General features: G+C 42.9%; 4 protein-coding genes across 4 annotated transcripts; 2 read left to right on the forward strand and 2 right to left on the reverse strand.

The window, feature by feature from the left end:
• The first annotated feature begins 6,763 nt into the window (after positions 1 to 6,763).
• Positions 6,764 to 8,400, forward strand: K441DRAFT_616201 (MOSC-domain-containing protein). Its single transcript, XM_067645737.1, has 3 exons — positions 6,764 to 7,804; positions 7,861 to 7,969; positions 8,029 to 8,400. Exons 1-3 carry the CDS (start codon positions 6,851 to 6,853, stop codon positions 8,328 to 8,330), a joined length of 1,365 nt encoding a protein of 454 aa, XP_067500899.1. The 5' UTR covers positions 6,764 to 6,850; the 3' UTR covers positions 8,331 to 8,400.
• Positions 8,401 to 8,449: 49 nt separating this feature from the next.
• On the reverse strand, positions 8,450 to 12,787 carry K441DRAFT_698459 (uncharacterized protein). The gene is made up of 5 exons (XM_067653065.1): positions 12,643 to 12,787; positions 12,503 to 12,579; positions 10,015 to 12,448; positions 9,738 to 9,965; positions 8,450 to 9,687 (listed from the first exon to the last, which is right to left on the reverse strand). Exons 3-5 carry the CDS (start codon positions 12,413 to 12,415, stop codon positions 8,774 to 8,776), a joined length of 3,543 nt encoding a protein of 1,180 aa, XP_067500900.1. The 5' UTR covers positions 12,416 to 12,448; positions 12,503 to 12,579; positions 12,643 to 12,787; the 3' UTR covers positions 8,450 to 8,773.
• Positions 12,788 to 14,438: 1,651 nt separating this feature from the next.
• K441DRAFT_679630 (uncharacterized protein) lies at positions 14,439 to 16,570 on the forward strand (the record flags this gene model as incomplete). Its single annotated transcript, XM_067651283.1, has 5 exons — positions 14,439 to 14,572; positions 14,632 to 14,899; positions 14,959 to 15,157; positions 15,316 to 15,576; positions 15,645 to 16,570. 5 exons carry the CDS (start codon positions 14,439 to 14,441, stop codon positions 16,568 to 16,570), a joined length of 1,788 nt encoding a protein of 595 aa, XP_067500901.1.
• A 483-nt stretch (positions 16,571 to 17,053) lies between these two features.
• On the reverse strand, positions 17,054 to 18,052 carry K441DRAFT_679631 (uncharacterized protein; the record flags this gene model as incomplete). The annotated part of the gene is made up of 3 exons (XM_067651284.1): positions 17,054 to 17,742; positions 17,797 to 17,930; positions 17,982 to 18,052. The coding sequence occupies 3 exons, from the start codon at positions 18,050 to 18,052 to the stop codon at positions 17,054 to 17,056; spliced, it is 894 nt and encodes a 297-aa protein (XP_067500902.1).
• Between the last annotated feature and the right edge of the window lie 345 nt (positions 18,053 to 18,397).

The raw sequence follows: 18,397 nt of genomic DNA on the forward strand, positions 1-18,397 counted from the left end.
TCCCCCAACTAAAACCTTAGTACCTATATACTTTAGGGCGGTGGTCAGGGTGGTCCGGGTGGTCTCCTGACAGGCTCCTGCAGTGTGGCCAAAAATTACGATAAGCGAATTGAAATAAATGGATATTCGATAATCCGATATCCGATATTAATTTATTTTAATTCGCTTATCGTAATATATATATATTAGATCGCATACTTTAACTTAAAATCTCTACTATACACTAGATTCTTCTAGTAACTATGGCTTTGGAGACTAATTTTGAGTCTTCTCTTCCTAAGGCTATATCTGAAACTATATTATCTATTCAACCAACTTTAAAATCTTAAAAGAATCGGTCTAATATTCACGATTTCTGTTGTACGGCACTAAAAGGAGAAGAGCGTGACTTTTATAGAAGATTACTCTATTTCTATAATTAATGCGATTTTAAAGTAGGCACGATAATAAACTTCTGGGGTTACTACTTATCTTAGCATGGGATTTAGATTAAACTATATGGAAAGGATTATTGTATGACAGAAGCAGCTGAAGCATTACAATCAGTCTTTAATAAGCTATGGCTTAAAAACCACAATCTCGACAATAAAATTCTTAGAGAAGTAATTAATAAAAAGGCCGTTAAGACAACTCTTTTTAATCTTATTATTGTACGAAATCTCTCTTTCCGAATTATTTAAAGTTAAGAGTTTTAGATATTTTGTTATACTCTTAATTGACAAGCCATTAGAATAATTCCTGCTTCTTATATAACCCTTATTTAGAAGGTAAGAGACAAGTTTATCCTTAATAAGGATATCATACAACGGGTTATTTAATCCACAATTACGCAAATCTATCTTAGCGTAGATATCTGGACATCTCTAAGCAATAACCTTTATCTTATAGTCTGCGGCCACTTTATTAATATAGGAGAATGTGTTTATAATATCCTACTTGCTCTACCTTAGGTAGTAGGCTATAGCAGAGAGCATTAATGGCTTGCTCTTCTTCCAGTTCTATAAGATTTTGGTATTATATAACAGATCGGAGCGGTTATTGGAGACAATTCTGGCATAAACGATACGCTCTGTTGTACGATCAGCACTTACCTTTTAGAGCATAAGAAGATTTCTTAGAGTGCAACTTATTGGCGTATCCGCTGCTAGGGACACGTTATTAATCTTATTATTTAGGCATTTATTTTTATAAATAGTGAAGAGCTTAGCTTTGTCCTATTGTACGACAAAGAAGAGAAGGAAAGCTTTAAAGGGCTAACTAAAAAGGAGATAAAGGACAGAGACGCGAAGTTTCGAGCTTTTAGGGTCCTTGGAAAGCTCTATAATATTATTATTTATATTTAAAGTAGTCCAGGTTATATAAAGTAGTTTTAAGATTAAGCTAGGAGAAGAATTCCTCTTAATAATCGTATGAGATGGAATAGCTAGTGGACTATACTAAATGTTGCTCTTACTCTTTAAGAGCGGGTTAGCTGGTATATCTCTAATAATCTTAATATAATTAATAAAGGGGACTAGCTTTTAGTGTAAAACTAGGTATAGCTTTATATAATATATAAGTTTTTAGCTGCTTTTAAATCAGCAACTTTAAAGCTTAAAGGAGAAAATGCAATACTTAAGAAGGTTCTTATTACTATGGACGTTCTTAATCTCTACTTTAAAGAGACATTAGTATGTTGTATGATACTAAATTTATTATATATACTAAGAAATTTTTAGGAGACACTTCTAAATATAAAAGTAGTCTAAAACTTTTAAACCTAAGTCTTACGAAGTAAGGTAAAGTTTGAAGATTACTATACTAAGCTCTTTACTACTCCTCTCTATGCTATAGCAGTTATTCTTTACCTAAGCCGTTATACGGTATACGGTAAAAAGATCTGGCCAAGTAATATCTACGATAGAGTACTTTGGCACGTTAGGTAGCTTTAGGAGAAACACCAACATAAAGCACGTCCGCTTCTATCGTATGATAAAAGTCTTTTAAACTAGACAACTTAAAAAAAGCCTTTAAAAGAACTTAATACTTTTGATATTTTAGAGGCTTAGATAGAAGAATAATACCTTTAGCCATAGAGCTAAGACGAATTTGATAACTACCTTTTAGAGGTCTCATATGGTTTAAAGATTTAGGATCCTATTAAGTGGTAGTTATATAAGGATCAAGCAAGGCGCTGGCCACAGCTTTTACATTTTGCAGTTAATATCCTTTGTATTCCTGCGATAAGTGATAAAGCAGAGGTAGTTTTCTTAGGTGGCCGTTGTACGGTAGGCTGAGAGAGAGTTTAGCTTAGGGTAGATATGCTTAAGATTATGGAGAGTATAAAGGATTGGATTAGAAGTGGTATTCTTAAAAGTTCTTTCTAAAAGGGGCTAGGAATAGTTAAATGTAATAGGTTATGCCCTAGAGATACTACTTAGCAGCTAATCTACCTATTTTGATTAGCGTATAATATATAACCGAGGGGCCTTAGTAGGAGAAGAAAACTTATTATGGAACTCTAAAACTCTTCTTTTATTAACAAATCCTTCTTATATAATAGTAATATTACTACTAGAACGGATACTAAGTCGTATAAGGCCTAGAATATTATAATAGTAAATTTTATTAAAGAAGAAAAAGAAATTTTATTTTAGAAGCTATATAGCTTGGGTATTGTATAGTATAGAACTGTGAGCTTTAACGAAACTCAGAAGGAGCATTTGCCGTTAAATTATTGGGTACGTTACTTAACCCGTCGTCCAACTTATCTTCTTCCTCCTTAGCCGATGAATTACCCTCTAACTTATCTGGATAAGTGCTGCTATATATAAGATTACAACTATTTCCCTATTCCCGCCATTTGCAGTTTAAATAATAGTTATTCTAATATCCATTAAGCGTATAATAGGTAGAGAAGGGCCGAGGTCCTAACTAGCTTTAATTATCCTTTACTATATAGGCATTACAAGGCTAAATCCACAAGTTAGCTACCGTACGACTAAGGAAAGAAGGTACTTATATTGGCTATATCATCTCCACGACTGTGGATAATTATTGCATTGACGTATAAAGGCCGCTTTGTGTCGATTTATTGTTTAGTGATAGAAGCTGGCGCAGTAACGTCCTTAGCAGCGTAGTAGCGAAGAGCCGTGTATTGGACGTCCTAGAAGAAGTTAGTTAGGGATTATATGAACAAGGGGAGACTTACCGTATGACATAGGCTCTTAAGCTAAGCATCTACCTCTGCTTGAGAGAAATTCTATAACTTCTCGCCAGTACTAAGAGCCGTAGTAATTGTAGTGGCGGCAATAGCAGGAGTTGAACTTGAAGCCATGNTTAACGAGATAAATTTAAGCAATTAACCAAGTGAACTATAGGCGTTGTGGTTGATTTAGGAATTAAAGAAAAGGTTTAAATATTTAAATTTAAAGCTCAAATTGGAATCACGGAAAAATGTTTTTCTATTACCCACCGTACGAGGCACCCGTTACTCCGGTATATAATTCCTGCGCACCCCCTATCGTATGACATACAAAGAAAAGAGAGAGAAGGGGAGTTATGTAATGGGTTATACCTAGATATACTACTTAGCAGCTAGCCTGCCTACTTATATTAAATACCTATATACCAAAAAAATTCGATATTGGATTTTATTCGCTTATCTTATCGGATTTTACGATATCGTAATCGTTTTAATACGCATAATTTTTGGCCACACTGGGCTCCTGACAGGAAGCCGAGTATGAGTGTCCCCCGGGGCCCCCGACAGCCCTAACAGGAGCTGCTAGGAGCCTGTTAGTACTGTTAGGAGGCATGAACAATATGCTGATATAAAAACGGCTCCTGGTTCTTCCTCCTTAATATCCTTAGCACTACCTGCTATATAGCTACTGGAGCCACTAAAGCCTCTAGAGGCTGTATAACTACTACGCTAAGCTACCGTGTATATACTGCGTCGCTTGGAAGGATCACAAATAAGACTTCTAGGCTTTAGGTGCTTTTAGAGGCTTTGGATACTTTTAGAGGCTTTAGAGGCTTTAGAGGCTTTAGAGCTAAAGATATATAACGTTTTGTAGGCGGTATAAGGACAATATTTTGTAGAGGATTAAATAGTCGAATAGAGGGCGATAATATTAAAGCTTTTTAATTAACTATACTACTAAATATTCTATATATAGGCTTCCTAGCCACGTCACTTCTGTTCACCAAGCGTCAATGAGGCGCCAGCCCTGCCGCACTGACCAGGGGCTCCAACACCAAGTCATATCCCTTGCACAGATAGATACGTCCTATAGAACGTGCGCCGTGCGCACTAATCAGTAAGCTGCAGGCGGTAAGTCGTTCTGCCAGGCAACCAAAGGTTTCGCACGAAACCACAAATATATTGTACTTCCGGTGTAGATTATATATAGAGCCTCAATCAAGGGTGTTGAGTCAATCAATGTGTCCCCGCTAACACGGGCCACCCTTGCACGGTGGTATCCGACGGCCCTTGTTGCCGATACGGGGCAGAAGATTTGGCTGCCCATACTCGTTTGTATTGTACTGCACATCGGGAGAGGCTCGAAAGGAGGCAGTGGTTCAGGCTTCGGAGGAGGCTTTTTCGCAATCTGACCTTTAGAAATAGGATATTTGGTAGGTTGCACAAGACCTATATCATTGGGTAAATAGTTACGCACTATATTGGTGGTTAATTTAATTATCTATTCCCATTTCTATGATGTTCAGAGTTGCGGAGGATAGGCCGGATAGGCCTCTCGGATAATAGGCCTATCAGCTGATAGTATCCGGAGACTATCCGGATAGTCTCCGGATAGTCTTGGCAAAATCCCCTTAATATGCTTATACTTGTAATGCACCTCCTAATATTAAATAAATAAATTTTCTATTAGTATAGATTTATAGAACTTACAAAGCGCTTTAAAATGGTACCACTTTTATCTAAATATCCTAAGGATAAGCAATATTATATAGATATAAAGCTTACAAGAGCTCTGCGGAATAAGGCTTTAGGGGAGCCGCGCACGGAGCTCTACCAAAGCTCAGCAAAAGCTCTGCACGAAGCTCTGCACGAAGCTCTGTATACGGAGGCTCTACACGAAGCTCTGCGTATAGAGGCTCTGCACGAAGCTTTACGTACGGAGGCTCTACACGAAGCTCTGCACGAAGCTCTGCGTACGGAGGCTCTGCGTATGGAGGCTCTGCACGAAGCTCTGCACGAGGCTCTGCACGAAGCTTTTATATAGAGCCTCCGTAGTAGAGCCGTCGTACGTAGAGCCGTCGCGCAGAGCCTCTGTACGTAGAGATTCGTGTAGATCCTCGTATAAAGCCTTATATAAAGCTTTTATATGCAGAGCCTCTATATAATATAATAATATTTAATTAAAAATATATATAACTACTTAGCTAATAAATATTATTTTTGTAAAGATAAATATTATTTTTATTATAGACATCTAGACCTCTCTAAGCTTTAAATAATTATATGCTAAGAAATATAGCTAAGGCTATCTAAAGACTATCCGGATAGTCTCTAAATACTATTAGCTAATAGGTCTATTATCTAAGAGGCCTATCTAGCCTATCCTTTATAAGTCTATTAAAGATATACTTATAAAGAATAAACTATCCTATTTAGTTAGGCGGATAATAATACTATTTAAGGATAGCCTAGATATAATATCCAGATAAGGCTTAGTATTTATAAAATTTTAACTATAAAACTAAATATTTTATTTCTATTATATAACACTATAAATATAGCTATTACTGCTTTATATAAAGCTACGTACGTAGAGCTTCTATATATAGAGTCTTTAATAAAGAGCGTTGTATAGAGCCCTATACGTAAAGCCTTTATATATAAAGCGTTATATAGAGCGTCGTATAGAGCCTCTATATATAGAGTTTTTAATATAGAGTATCGTGCAGAGCGTTATATAGAGCGTTATAGTATATTAGTGCTACGTATTAGTAAAGCCTTAGAGATCTAAATAGGGCTTTAAGTAGAGCTTTTGCAGAGCTTCGTGTAGAGCTTTGTGTAGAACCTCTACTATCTACTATAAAAGATCAGTAAAAATCGCCAAGTCGTAGCAGCGTATATTGCCCTCCATTAAAACAATATACCCCCTATAGCCCCACTAATATAACTCTATATTTTATAAATAGAGCTCTATTTTATAGCTCTATTCTAGGGCTATAAAATAAGCTATTATTTATAAAATATAGAGCGTTATTAGTAGGGTTATAGGGGGTGCTTTGCAATAGCTTAAGGCTCTCCACTAACTTATCCGACCCCTCCATTCCTAGAAATAAGTACCCCCTATAACTCTACCAAAACGGCCTTAAATTATATAAATAAAGGCTTATTTTATAGCCCTAGAATAGAGCTATAAAATAGGCCTCTATTTATAAAATATAGAGTTATATTAGTGGGGTTATAGGTAGTATATTATTTGGATATTATCCGGATATTATCCGATATCCGGGCTATCCTCGGATAGGATTATTATCCGCCCGACCGGATAGGATAATTTATCCTCCGCAAGCCTGATCAATGATGTTCTTAATGTCGTGCACGGGCCACAAAATATAGTACCTTATCTGTGCAAGGGATACGGTATAGAGCCTCTAGATTGGCTTGAGAGGCTTGCATATACGAAAGAAATCTTTGCCACACAAAGGGATGGTGGGCGGCCCGAGGAGTGGGGTGGCCCGAGGAGGGTGAACACGTTAAGGTAAATGAGGTCTACAAGTTCGTGTTGCTTATTGGCTTCAATGATTGTGGTGTACCCCTTCCATGAGAAAATTACGCTAGGCCTGATTCATCTCGAGCATCGTTCCCTCTTGCATTGAAAGACTTCCAACCATGAGCCTACTTCCTAGTCTATCCTTCGAGCTAATTCGAGGCACTCTAAAACTCTCTCCGCTGGCATTTGGTCTCACTTTATTCTCGTTGCTCATTCCAATTCTCGTCCTCGTCGCATGGGAGCTCCAACAACGGCGGTATGAAGCCATCTCACCAGCAGGGTGCCGCAAGCTAGGCCTCCGCATGCGCAGCAATCTTGCAGATCAATACTCTACAAAGTACAGCACCAGAAGCGAGCAGGGTACAGCGAAAGACGGCTCGCCTCTCTGGAGAGTGAAGGCGTTATTCATCTATCCCATCAAGAGCTGCTGCGGCGTAGAACTAGGCCGTGGTGACATCATCCGGACAGGTATGAAGTATGACCGACAATTTTCCTTTGCACAGGAGGTTACTAGCCTACCATCATTAGAAGAGCAAGCAGATGGGTCACACTCAGTCAATAGTGAGTGGAACTCAATAACACAGCGAACGTTTCCTCGTCTTGCTAAAGTTGAGACGGAAATATGGGTGCCCGATCCGACTTCACCCACTTTCTCACCGAACGCAAAGTTCGTCAAGAGCGAGGGGTGCGTGGTAGTGAGATTTCCCTTCTCGCCGGATGTCGACTTCAGCTGGGAAGGACTAAGAGCATTCGTAACCATCTTGGCTGCGAAAATTTCTCAGAGAGCCGAGCCTACCATTCAGTTTTGCATCCCATTCAATCCCACACTGGAGCGAATCACGCAGAAAAAGTATAGGAGCGAGAAGATGAAGATCTGGACAGACATGCCTGAAGCGCTCAATATGGGTGTCGAGATTCCAGATGATATAAAGGCGAAACTGAAATATTGTCTCGGCGTCAGTAACCCACTAACGCTCTTCCGAATCGACACGAGGAAATACCGTGAAGTATTCAAGTGTGCGCCGAAGAAGGAGGAAGTTGGGTTCCAGCCCATTATTGGAATGGCAGATTCAGTCAGCCAGCCATACAAACTTTGAACTTCCAACTGAATCATGCTAACTTACCCAAGTATCCACTGCATATCGTGAATCTCGCTAGCGTTCGTGATGTTGCATCGCGCCTTCCCAAAGGCTATTATAAGGAGTTCAACGCATTGCGGTACCGCGCCAACATATACAGTCAGCACTTCCTGACTATTCTTGATGCAGGGGAGAATGCTGACATCTTGACTTGACAGTAACTGGACCACCCGCCTTCAGTGAGGATTCTTGGGCCAAAATTCGTATCGGGAAATGCACATACCACACCTCCTGCCGAACCATTCGTTGCAAATTGCCGAACGTAGATCCCGCCACTGGGATCAGAGATCGCAACGAGCCAGAAACTACTATGAGGAAGTACCGTGTTATCGACGGTGGGTCAATTAAGCCGTGTCTTGGGATGCAAGTCACGCCTCTTGTTAAAGAACAGGGTGAGATTAAGGTAGGGGATGAAGTTGAGGTTTTGGCTCATGGTGAACATTTCTTCCTGAAGATCTGAAGAGCTAAGATGCCTCTTCAGTTCAGGGAAACTTAAAACCACAAACGACGCAATTTCAGGAATCGTAGCCATTCATCCCCGGTTATCTCCAAATGGTATCCATATCCAAAGTGATTTAACGGGGGTTTGCTCTATATTTTACCCTCTGAGCTAGGTGTCAAAGGTTTTCCAAATGAGTGCATTGTGATACAGAAATCCAATACATATCAGCCTAGGAACGCCGCGGTTACAGGATTTTTATGGAAAAGTCCTTTTGCCAATTTGGTAAATATCTCCATAAGAATGTGAAGTAGAACAACTTAGTATCCCTAACCATTAGCATTAATTTAAAACAATGAGGCCATTACCCAATTTTCGACATGGCGCCTTGCATATACTTCCAAAACGACCGCCAAGACAAGGGAGTTATAAACCAAAATCTCCAATATTCTAATGGAAAACAATCAATCTTCATTACTGTAGTCATATTCGTTGCATGACTCCCGACGGATCGGACGTGGTGTAGTACCCAAAGGTATATTGTCGTGGTAGATGGCGGTTTCCGATCCAATATGTTGCGGCTGTTGGTGTTCGTACATTCCTGTATTCGATCTAGGCTGACGGGGGTCGTACAAACTAGTCGAATTATTAAACTGGGAGGTCGCCCTTGGCGAAGAACCATACACTTGGCTGTGCTCCCGGTGCATATGCATGCCTGAATAATGCGAATTCGGGCCCTGTTGTCGAACGCCATCGTGACCAAAAGACGTCCGCCGGGTGTTTGGAGATCTAAGTTGCGTCTGGCTTTCAAGTGGTCTGGTTCCATAGAACTTCAAATGGTCGGCCCGTTCACCACGATCTCTTGCCCGCTCCGCAGCGCTCTTACCTCCCACCCCAGCTGTTTCCGAAATGTATAGGTCGAAGTCACTGGAGGCTTTGTCAACCTTTTCAAAGTACTCGACCTTGAGGACCGGCGGTGTTTTTTCCACGTCTGATTGTTCGTCGAAGCGGCTTATATTGGTTTGGTGTGCATCGAAGAGTGCCAGTGCTGATGCGGTTTGGAATGCATTTCGGATTTGCCTTCCATTCCATACCCTTCTATTATCCCGGCACTCTTGGAAATGCCCCTTTTGGAATTCCATTATGGCACTGTCATCAATTATCATTTCGGGATCATGCGCTCTTTCGGCTCGCTCCTTATCTATCTTTTTGAGACGGTCGAGGTTCATTTTCCAAATGGCCTTTGTCTGCTGCTCTGAAAGCTCTGGGTAGAGCAATGTAACATGAATGCGTGATTTGAAGGCCTCATCAATAACGCCAACTCTGTTAGTTGTAAGGAACAGAATGCCGCTGTAATATTCAAGAACGCGTAGGAAGACTGTAAATCTCATCAGTTTTAGTTAATTTCTTAAGACCAAAAATACTGACCTGATACAAGAGCATTGCGCTGCAAATCAGTCTTATTCCTCTGAGCAAGGAAAATATCTGCTTCATCAAGCAAAAGTACGCAATCCCACAGCTGACCTAGGTGAAAGGTATCTCGGAGGGTTTTCTCGACATGCTCTGGAGTTAAACCGAGATCTCCGCAAGTGATGGGAAAGAGTGGTTTCCCCGTAGCCTCAGCTACACATTCCGCAGTCGATGTTTTTCCAACACCTGCTTTGGGATCAGAAAATGCTTCAAACACATTTCAAGGCACTCATACCTGGAACTCCGTGCAAAAGTATAATTAAACCACGGCTTTTGCCATAGACCACATCAAAATCCATGGTGTCATTTCCCCCCCAGGTAATCAAAGCCTTTTTCTTCATGAAATGGGTCATAACTAAGGATTTGACCATCTTCTTGTATCCTGGGAGAAGCTTCAAATTTCCAAATCCGTCGCCGTCGGTTCTGCACTTTCTAAGGCCTTGAAGGCTGAGAAGTGCAAATTTGCGTTCTCGAAATACGTAGGCAAGCACTCGTGTTGGCAGTAGTATCAAATCCTCGTCTCGCAAGACTCCATCATCTACGCCATTCTCGTTAAAGTAACGACTCTCCCAAGCTCTTAAGAAAGGATCTGATTCGACTAATTCCGTGTAGCGTAGTTTGTCAATCGAAATGTCGGAGTGGATAATGTCGGTCCAGGAATCCGTAGATGTCACCTGGTCTCGATCTGTCCACAGTCTGGTTGGATAGCTCTCAACAACTTCGCTAGAGAATACATTCATCTCGTCTGGAAAGCCAATAGGGGCAAGCCAACCAGGATCAATTTGAACTCCTTCCTCGAAACCAACAATCACTTGGCCTTCAATCCCCTCAGGGTGGTTTGGCGCGCCAGGCACCAAGAGAGGACGGCCGCAGGGGTGATGAGTCAATGAAGTCCCATCATACGTAAGATGTTTCGCATCAACATATTCTTGAAATAACTCTCCCTCTTTCCTTAGTCTTTCCCGAATGGTAGGACCCATCTTCGCGTATTTCCATGGGTATACTTCAAGGGATGTGATATCAATTGCACCCTCAAACGGCTTAATGACAAAATTGCAACATGTCGGGCCATATTGTCGGCCGTTGTAGTCGAGGTAGTAACAGGTTAAAATAAAATCATGAGGCCGCGCCTCTAGAAGTGGTTTAGTCTCTTCATCGGCTGTAAGAGCTGGACGTCCTCCACCAACAAATAGAACACGCCAGGCAGTCTGGTACCTGTTAGGCCTTCTAGCTTTCTCGGGTGATGTTTGGTGGTTGATCTCCATCGCAGCTATCTTCGGTGCTGGAGCATAAACTTCATCGCCAGGTTTGAAGAGATACCACAGATCCTCAAACTCGATCTTCTTTAACGAAGCTTTATTGAAGTGTTTCAATGTCGGAGAAAGATACCTGTTCATAAATCTTACCAAGCATTTGAGGTCGGAAAGAGCTTCATAGCTCTCCAGTATTTCTTCAAAGTCATTCGGTTGTTTCTCTTCATGTATGTCCGCATGTGTCTTAATGTCAGAGTTCATACTCTCTGGAACGCTATGGTTGGCGCCCTCAACATTATCTCCTAATTCCCTGTGGACATCTGCCACGTTTACATTTTTTTCTGCGTGTGTACCGACTTGGTAATCCATTCGCGTAGAACTATGAGAGTCCACCCGGGCACTTCTGCCACGGAGCTGAGGTATGTCGGCATGAGCCCATTTATTTTCCAGCTTCTTGAGGTACTCCCTAATTTCTGACTCAAAATGAACGAGAAGTTTGTAAGGTTTCAGCACAACTCGAGGTCTCATTGACCAATCTTTAGCCGCTATGTGAGAAAGGACTGCTAGAAGAGGGTGGGAGTTGATCCTGATACGCCCAGGCATTTCTTGGAGTGAGCCTGGGGTATAATCCGCCTGGGAGACTTGTGGGGTTGAATCGCTCTCGTAAATGCCGCCTCTCGCAACGTACTTTCTGATCTGCTCATCGATCTTGTACTGGTGGAAATACCTCGCATTTCCAACGAGAACTTCTATTGCGTAGACCTTCTTGTCATCTGCATATTTGTGTTTGAAGTCAAACCATTTGACAAAGTGAAGTTCGGGTATCGCAGGCAGGTGAAGCTCTTTCGGTTTGGGCTTGCTTGGCTTGACTGTTTCATCGGTTGTCTCCATCTTTCGGATTTTTGATTCAATAAGGCTAACTCGCTCTTCCATCACATGGATATATTGGGAATATTGTTGTACTTTGGCTCGTGCTTTCTCAACATGCTCTTCCGTCGGGTGAAACTCGGAATCTTGGTCGGTGAACTCGTCGTCGAGTAGACTGGACAGCTGAGAGGATCGTCTTCCAAAAGCCTCTTCTGGCCGCACTCCGTCGTAGTGAGGTCGTATATGGCTTTGACGTTGCCTCATGCAGTCTTGGCCTTGTTCAACAGAGCCTAAGTCATACTCATGATGCATATTATCCTCAATAGTGTAGAGATGGTTGGGGGGGTTCTGATTAGCCATCCGTGCCACATCATCAGCTTCATTAGCACAAGTTTCAAAGCCGACATAGTTCTCCTTTCCCTCGACTGGACTTGGAAACCCAGAACTCAATGGCGTTTCTTCAGCACACCCCGATTCATGGCGGCTTCCGCCGGAGGACGAATTGGCATCAGACATGATTCAACGGAAAGGCGTTGTGGAGTTAAGAAACTATATCAGGTTACTTAAAGTCCAGCATTTTTATTTTGTGAAGAGGACACTTACTCAAAATTAGATGTATTTGAGAGCGAGGGACAGTCTAGGTTATCTTGTCTCGAGGTTTCTATGCCGCTTTACTTGCTCTGTGAAAAGTAAGTTTGGGTTTCTCGACATCTTCATGAGCCTCTGGTAGGTCCAAAGTTTACCTGGAAGTATCCAGAAGGGCTTCAGGATATCGTCGTAAATATCAATGGATCAGGGATGCTGGACTGAGCAAGACTTAAGTGACCATCGCAAATTCAAGTGATGCTGATATGATGCTCCAGCTCAGTTTTTATGGTTCAAGAAGACCATAAATAGCGAGTTGTTATTCAAATAGAAATGGAGTGAGGTCCGTCAGACTTATATGCTTCTGCTGAAGATGGAATCGAGACGGGCTATTGCTCGCATGCCACCTACTGCTATTCAGCTCTAGTGCCGCAACAAGAACGGACATCGGACTAGATCTAGGGTTTCCTTTGGGAAATTACAGCCTTCACAAAAGATAAGAATCACACGACCATTCGATTGGGTTTCTCTCTCTCTCTCACACACACATGTAATTGGTAGCCTCGCTGTTATCTTCCTGAAGTTGTGATTATCATGAAGAACAAGACGAGCAAAATAATGATACGGGCCAATCATATATCAGAGTCCCACAAGGCATTCCCAGCCGGCTGCGGAGTCTGCTTCAGTCATCTTTTAATTCAAAAGTGGCTTACTGTGCCTTCTTGCTTACCCTAGAATAAAGGATAGACAGGTTTGCAAGTGCAGCTGCCGGGAATACTCCCAATTGGACGAGAAGCGGGGAAAATGGTTATATCCAAGAGGGCAACGAGACTTTAGATGCCTCGTACGGCTGAAGCAATCGAGTTGGGTCTATTATGCATAGCATTACGAAAGAGAAGTAAGAGAAGGTCCTCTAATAACATCTAGTGCGGGGTAAAATGGAGGGCTATGCGAAACTATTTCTTAATGCACGTAGCTCCTCTAGGTAGTAGCTTGAAGGTTTGTGGAGGCTTCGCTCTGGATGAAGAGGTATATCCAAGTGAGGCTTTCGATGCTCCAGCCGAGTCGCTCCAGATTGGGCAGATGACTTAGCGTAGGATTACGTCCCGGAAACGCCTCCAAGGACTCCAGAGTTGGAACGGAGGGCTGGTGGAATGATCGCGTGGGGGGTACAGAGGACTCGAAATTCTTTAGAGGCTATTATGCTCCATGCTGCACGGGATCCTTCTCGCGAAACAACGATGCGAGGGGTAGATAATTCAAACGCAGCTCTTTCGACCCGCACTCGAAATGACCCACTTCTTCATCAACCATTTTGGCACTGATTTATAGTAGCAGTTCTTGTTTCGAGATATGTAAATTCTGATGGCTTCTAAAAGTTCGTATTTGACTAGCCGGTGTACTCCAATGATCCTTGTCAGCTCAAAATGAGGCGTTTTTACCCGCCTTCTGGGTCACTCTTCGAGAGATGTAAAGCTTTAGCCTTGTCACACGTTTGCGTAGCCTTTTGCGAGTTCCCTGCTACCTTCTATTTGCCTTCTAGATTTAAGGCTACGCTTTATCTCTTATCAATAGGTCGAACCTATTCATCATATTTGCCTTACACCCCGCGAAGTTTTCCCATTTTTTCACCCCACGCCATATGCGGGGAATGCTCCTAGCCTTCCGGGCCTCACTTTGCGGACCTCACTTTCCATATATGGCTGCATAAATCTAACGAATGGGACAGTTCACATAGCCACACTCAATTGTCTGCGTGCTGACCGGACTTCAACCGGTCAATTTCCCTTCTGCTTCCTGGAGGGTAGAAACTGGCTTTTGATGTCTGCCGTCCACATACATAACTTCTGTCTCTAGGACAAGTTGAATTTAAGTGTATCCCAAAGCACTCATATGCGCTGATGACACCTGATCACAATCCAATCATCAATTGACTCTGCTGCAACTCCTAAAGATGTTCTCTGTCGATAATAGAAAGCAGGCTTGGGACTGGGTACAGCAGGAAGGTCCGGCCATTCATCCAGCTTTTGCAACTCGTGAAGGGCCGGACATACAAGAATCTGACCCGGGGAATTGGGGACCATCCAAGTAGGTCTTCATAAGCGAAAACTTTGAGGTTACACTGGTAGCAATACTTACGACCGTAGGGATCTTGAAACTGCAATGGAAAGATACTACAAGGATATGGGGTCGAAAGCACGATTCAAATATTCTCCTTTAACGAATACGACATGGGATGATGTACTCAAAATGGCGAATAGCGCTGAGCAGAAGTACATTGCTGACGGAGGGGAATTGCGGAAGTTCCTGAGGAAAAATGGAGAATGGGCGTCGGCAATTGTTGTCTGGTTGGATTTGGCGCCTCAAGGAACATATGCGAAACCAATCCAGGGAGTATTAACGCGGCTGTTCACGGTATCCCCCCTTAACCTTAGTGTTGCAGTGATATTCGAGAACTAATGACACGTTTATAGGCCGCGTCGAAGCTGGCGGATAGCCGAATCAGGATTATGGAGGCTTTTCAAGAATTGACTGGTATGATTCAGGGAGCTTACGAGAAGCGGACGCTACATCCTTTCAATAACGACCTAAAAAACCTAGCTGTCAACCTTTACGAAACCATTCTGAAAGCTATGGATGAAATGATATCGTGGTTTACTGATAACCCTTACAGTAAGTAGACCTCCGGATACTATTCCGAATACTTACACCATCGGGGAAAACTACCACGTACATTGTCAAGGGACCGATTGCAGGAAAGAAACTCGACGATTTACTGGAAAGGGTCCGTAGACAATTGAGAGCGTTTCGGGAGAAATATACAACCTTAGGGGGATTGATTCAAAGGAATGTGGAGGCCTCGATTGGTCGCGTGGAAACCTCGGTTGGTTGTATGTCTATCCAGATTCCGCCCCTTCGCCGGGATTCTCAAGGGATCAGGAGAGAAGTTGATGATCATCGGAAAGAATTCGGGCAGTTTGTAAATCGTGACAAGGACTGGAAAGATGAGTGGAAGAAATCGCAAGCTGCTGGAAGAGAGAGCAGAGAATATTTGATTCAGCTGTGCCTTGATGTCCTCCACCATGCCCAATGTTAGTATTTCCCCTGAGTGGCCTATTCGCATATTTTATAAGGAGACACAAATGCTGATAACTTCCAGGGAGTTCTGCGACAAGAAGCCCATCGCCGCCCATAGACTTTTCGAAGGCCTACATTAACCAGGATCAGCTCTTGCAGAGCCTTGCGGTAGACATCATCATTCCAGCTCAGGACATCGAGAATATGCTCAGGAAAGATGAAGCAATCAAGGAATCACTTCATGGAGAGGGAGCATGGTTACTTCATTCGAGGCAGTTTCAGGAATGGATTGCGTCGAAAAGCTCGGAGGCGCTCCTAGTCGACGGCAATATAGATGATTTTGAGTTGGAACGAATCACCCCAATGTCAACGCTTTGCGCAGCTTTGATCCGGAGCTTTCGAGAGTTGAGAAATAAGGCACCTTGCCGACTAAGCTTCTTTTGTGGTCTCCATACTGCCTCCGACGACGATCTCTCTGGCCCTCGTGGTTTGATGAGAAGTCTTATCGCACAACTTCTTCGAAACTACAGGTTTCACTTCGATTTCGTCAATTCACATGACTATAGAGTTCTTCTCGAGAACCATGAGCTGGGTCATCTCTGCGAAACCTTTAGGAACCTTATCTACCAGCTGCCCGCCCATACAGTCGTCTTCTGCATTGTTGACGGAATTTCGTTGTACGAGAGGGCGAGTTTGGAGGATGAGTTGGAAATAGTTGCTTCAATGCTCTGCGAGCTTAGCCTCGACTCTCACTTGGGATGTTTCTTTAAACTCCTCCTCACCAGTCCAAATCAAAGCCGGCATGTCAAGAAGTTTTTCCCTCGTGAAACAAATATCTCTCTACCTCCCTCCGGAGATTGCGATGTACGCGATATATCGCCTGAAGCCTTAGTTGGAAGCGTTGGCTCTGGATCACCATACGGATCATCGAGCGATGCATCATCGGATATTGAGGCGGAACATTTGGAGGGTGAAGATCTTGATTTTGAAGACGACGAAGATGGATAGTTCGTGGGAGATTGTATTGAATTGGGCATGCAGTGAATGCATTCAGTGTTCGTGAGGTTCTACGTTTCTTAAGGCACTGACTTAATTTGTGGTCTCAAGGTTTGATTTTTAGCATTTTGAGGCGCTGGCAGCCAAGGATACCTAGATACCAAGCTGGTGGGCAAAGACTTTGAATTAGCTAATATGGTCTTGAGATGCAATAATGCGATATTTTATTTCTGAATGGGGATAATGAGGTTGGAAAACCCTTAGAAAAGCCATCTCGCTATACTGACATCTCGCGCGTCAATATCGCAACACACGCTTGCAGAAGGTCCAAGGACGGTTGATGAAGGGTGAATTTGGCCGTTTTGGCTTCGATGTTTAACTTTGATCTGTTTGGTTCGTAAAAGGGCCGTAATTATATTGCATTGCAAGTTTGCTGCAGTATTTACTGACAAAGACCAGGAGCCTGACTTAGAATTCTCTTGCGAATAGGATATCTCAACGGCCCCCGAACATTCTTGAGATTGAGCCGGCTGAGAGATTCAGTGTGACTTTCAGTTTCACCTTATATTCTCGCTCTAGCTCTTCTCGAGCCCCATCCGCCTGGTTCGACCACTCGTGGTGCAAAGTCGCTTGCCGAGACGGACCCGGTCGCGATATGCTATGCCGGGGCAGTCGGCCTTGGGCTGTGTCGGATTTGATGGCTTCTTTTGTAGCCACAAAATCATTTTGCATATGCGGAGGCAGATTCTCCGAGATAATGACACCGTTTACGGATTGTGCTATGAAGGACTGGAAGCGGTAAGGGTGTAGCACGACGGAGTGGATCGAGGCGATTCCATCATTTTGGGTTTTGGAGAATTGAATCATTTTCGAGAGGGCACGGTAAGACCCCAGACTCCATACGGCTGTATTGCCTTCAGTGATCATCAGGAAATCGTCGTTGGCTCCAAGTGCAACGATTCGAGGTCTGTCGGTCCAATTTCCGTCTCTCATGCGGGCTCGAAGCGCAGCTTCGAGTCCGGATGGAAGGTTCATCCAGAGCCAGGATTTCCCATCTGATGCAAACCAGGATTCGTTGTATGGGCCTATGCAAATGCTTATATTCTTGAGATCGCGAAGATAGCGGCCCTGACGGTCTTGTTCGTGAAGGAAGGCATTAAGAGGATCAGGGAGACCATGACTTTCTACACAGAATCAGAAAAATAGTCTTAATGTGATGGAAAATTGAAAATACATACTAATATGATGAGTTCCGTTTCTTTCCTTGTAACTTATCGTGAAACTACCACTGGCTCCAATGGTCATGTGATAAACTCCGGCAGCCTTGTTTTCAGTGAAGAGAGTGTTGAGTTGCTTCGGAAGAGAAGAACTGCTATAAAATGAGATGCAGGAGAGCTTGATAGATGGAGAGATAGCCACTTACTGGCATCGCTTAGAGGGGCATTCGAAATAGTATCCACCTCTTTGACCGAATGCAAAGATAGAATCACACATAATTGCTCCTTCTAGACATATATGCTCGCTACGCACAAGAAGTGAGCAATATCTTTGCCTAGATGCCAGGCTAGGATGGTTTTATGATGGATCGGGGTGGAACTTGCAGGTAGATACTGCTTGTTACATCATTTGGTGGTGATACGTAATTACATAAGCATAATAGCTTTTCATCTATGAGGATATGATAGTTGCTTAGACTGTGGGGATAAATGAGAATGAATATAATATCTAAGGGATGAGGATATGAGCGCGGAAGTTGGACACCAGCGAGGTCGAAAGAAGGAAGCGGCCGTGCCAAGACCGTTGGATCTTCAACCAGGGTCAGAGCAAGGAAAACGACCA

This window comes from Cenococcum geophilum (assembly GCF_001692895.1).
Source record: "Cenococcum geophilum 1.58 unplaced genomic scaffold K441scaffold_39, whole genome shotgun sequence".
Taxonomy (NCBI): domain Eukaryota; kingdom Fungi; phylum Ascomycota; class Dothideomycetes; order Gloniales; family Gloniaceae; genus Cenococcum; species Cenococcum geophilum.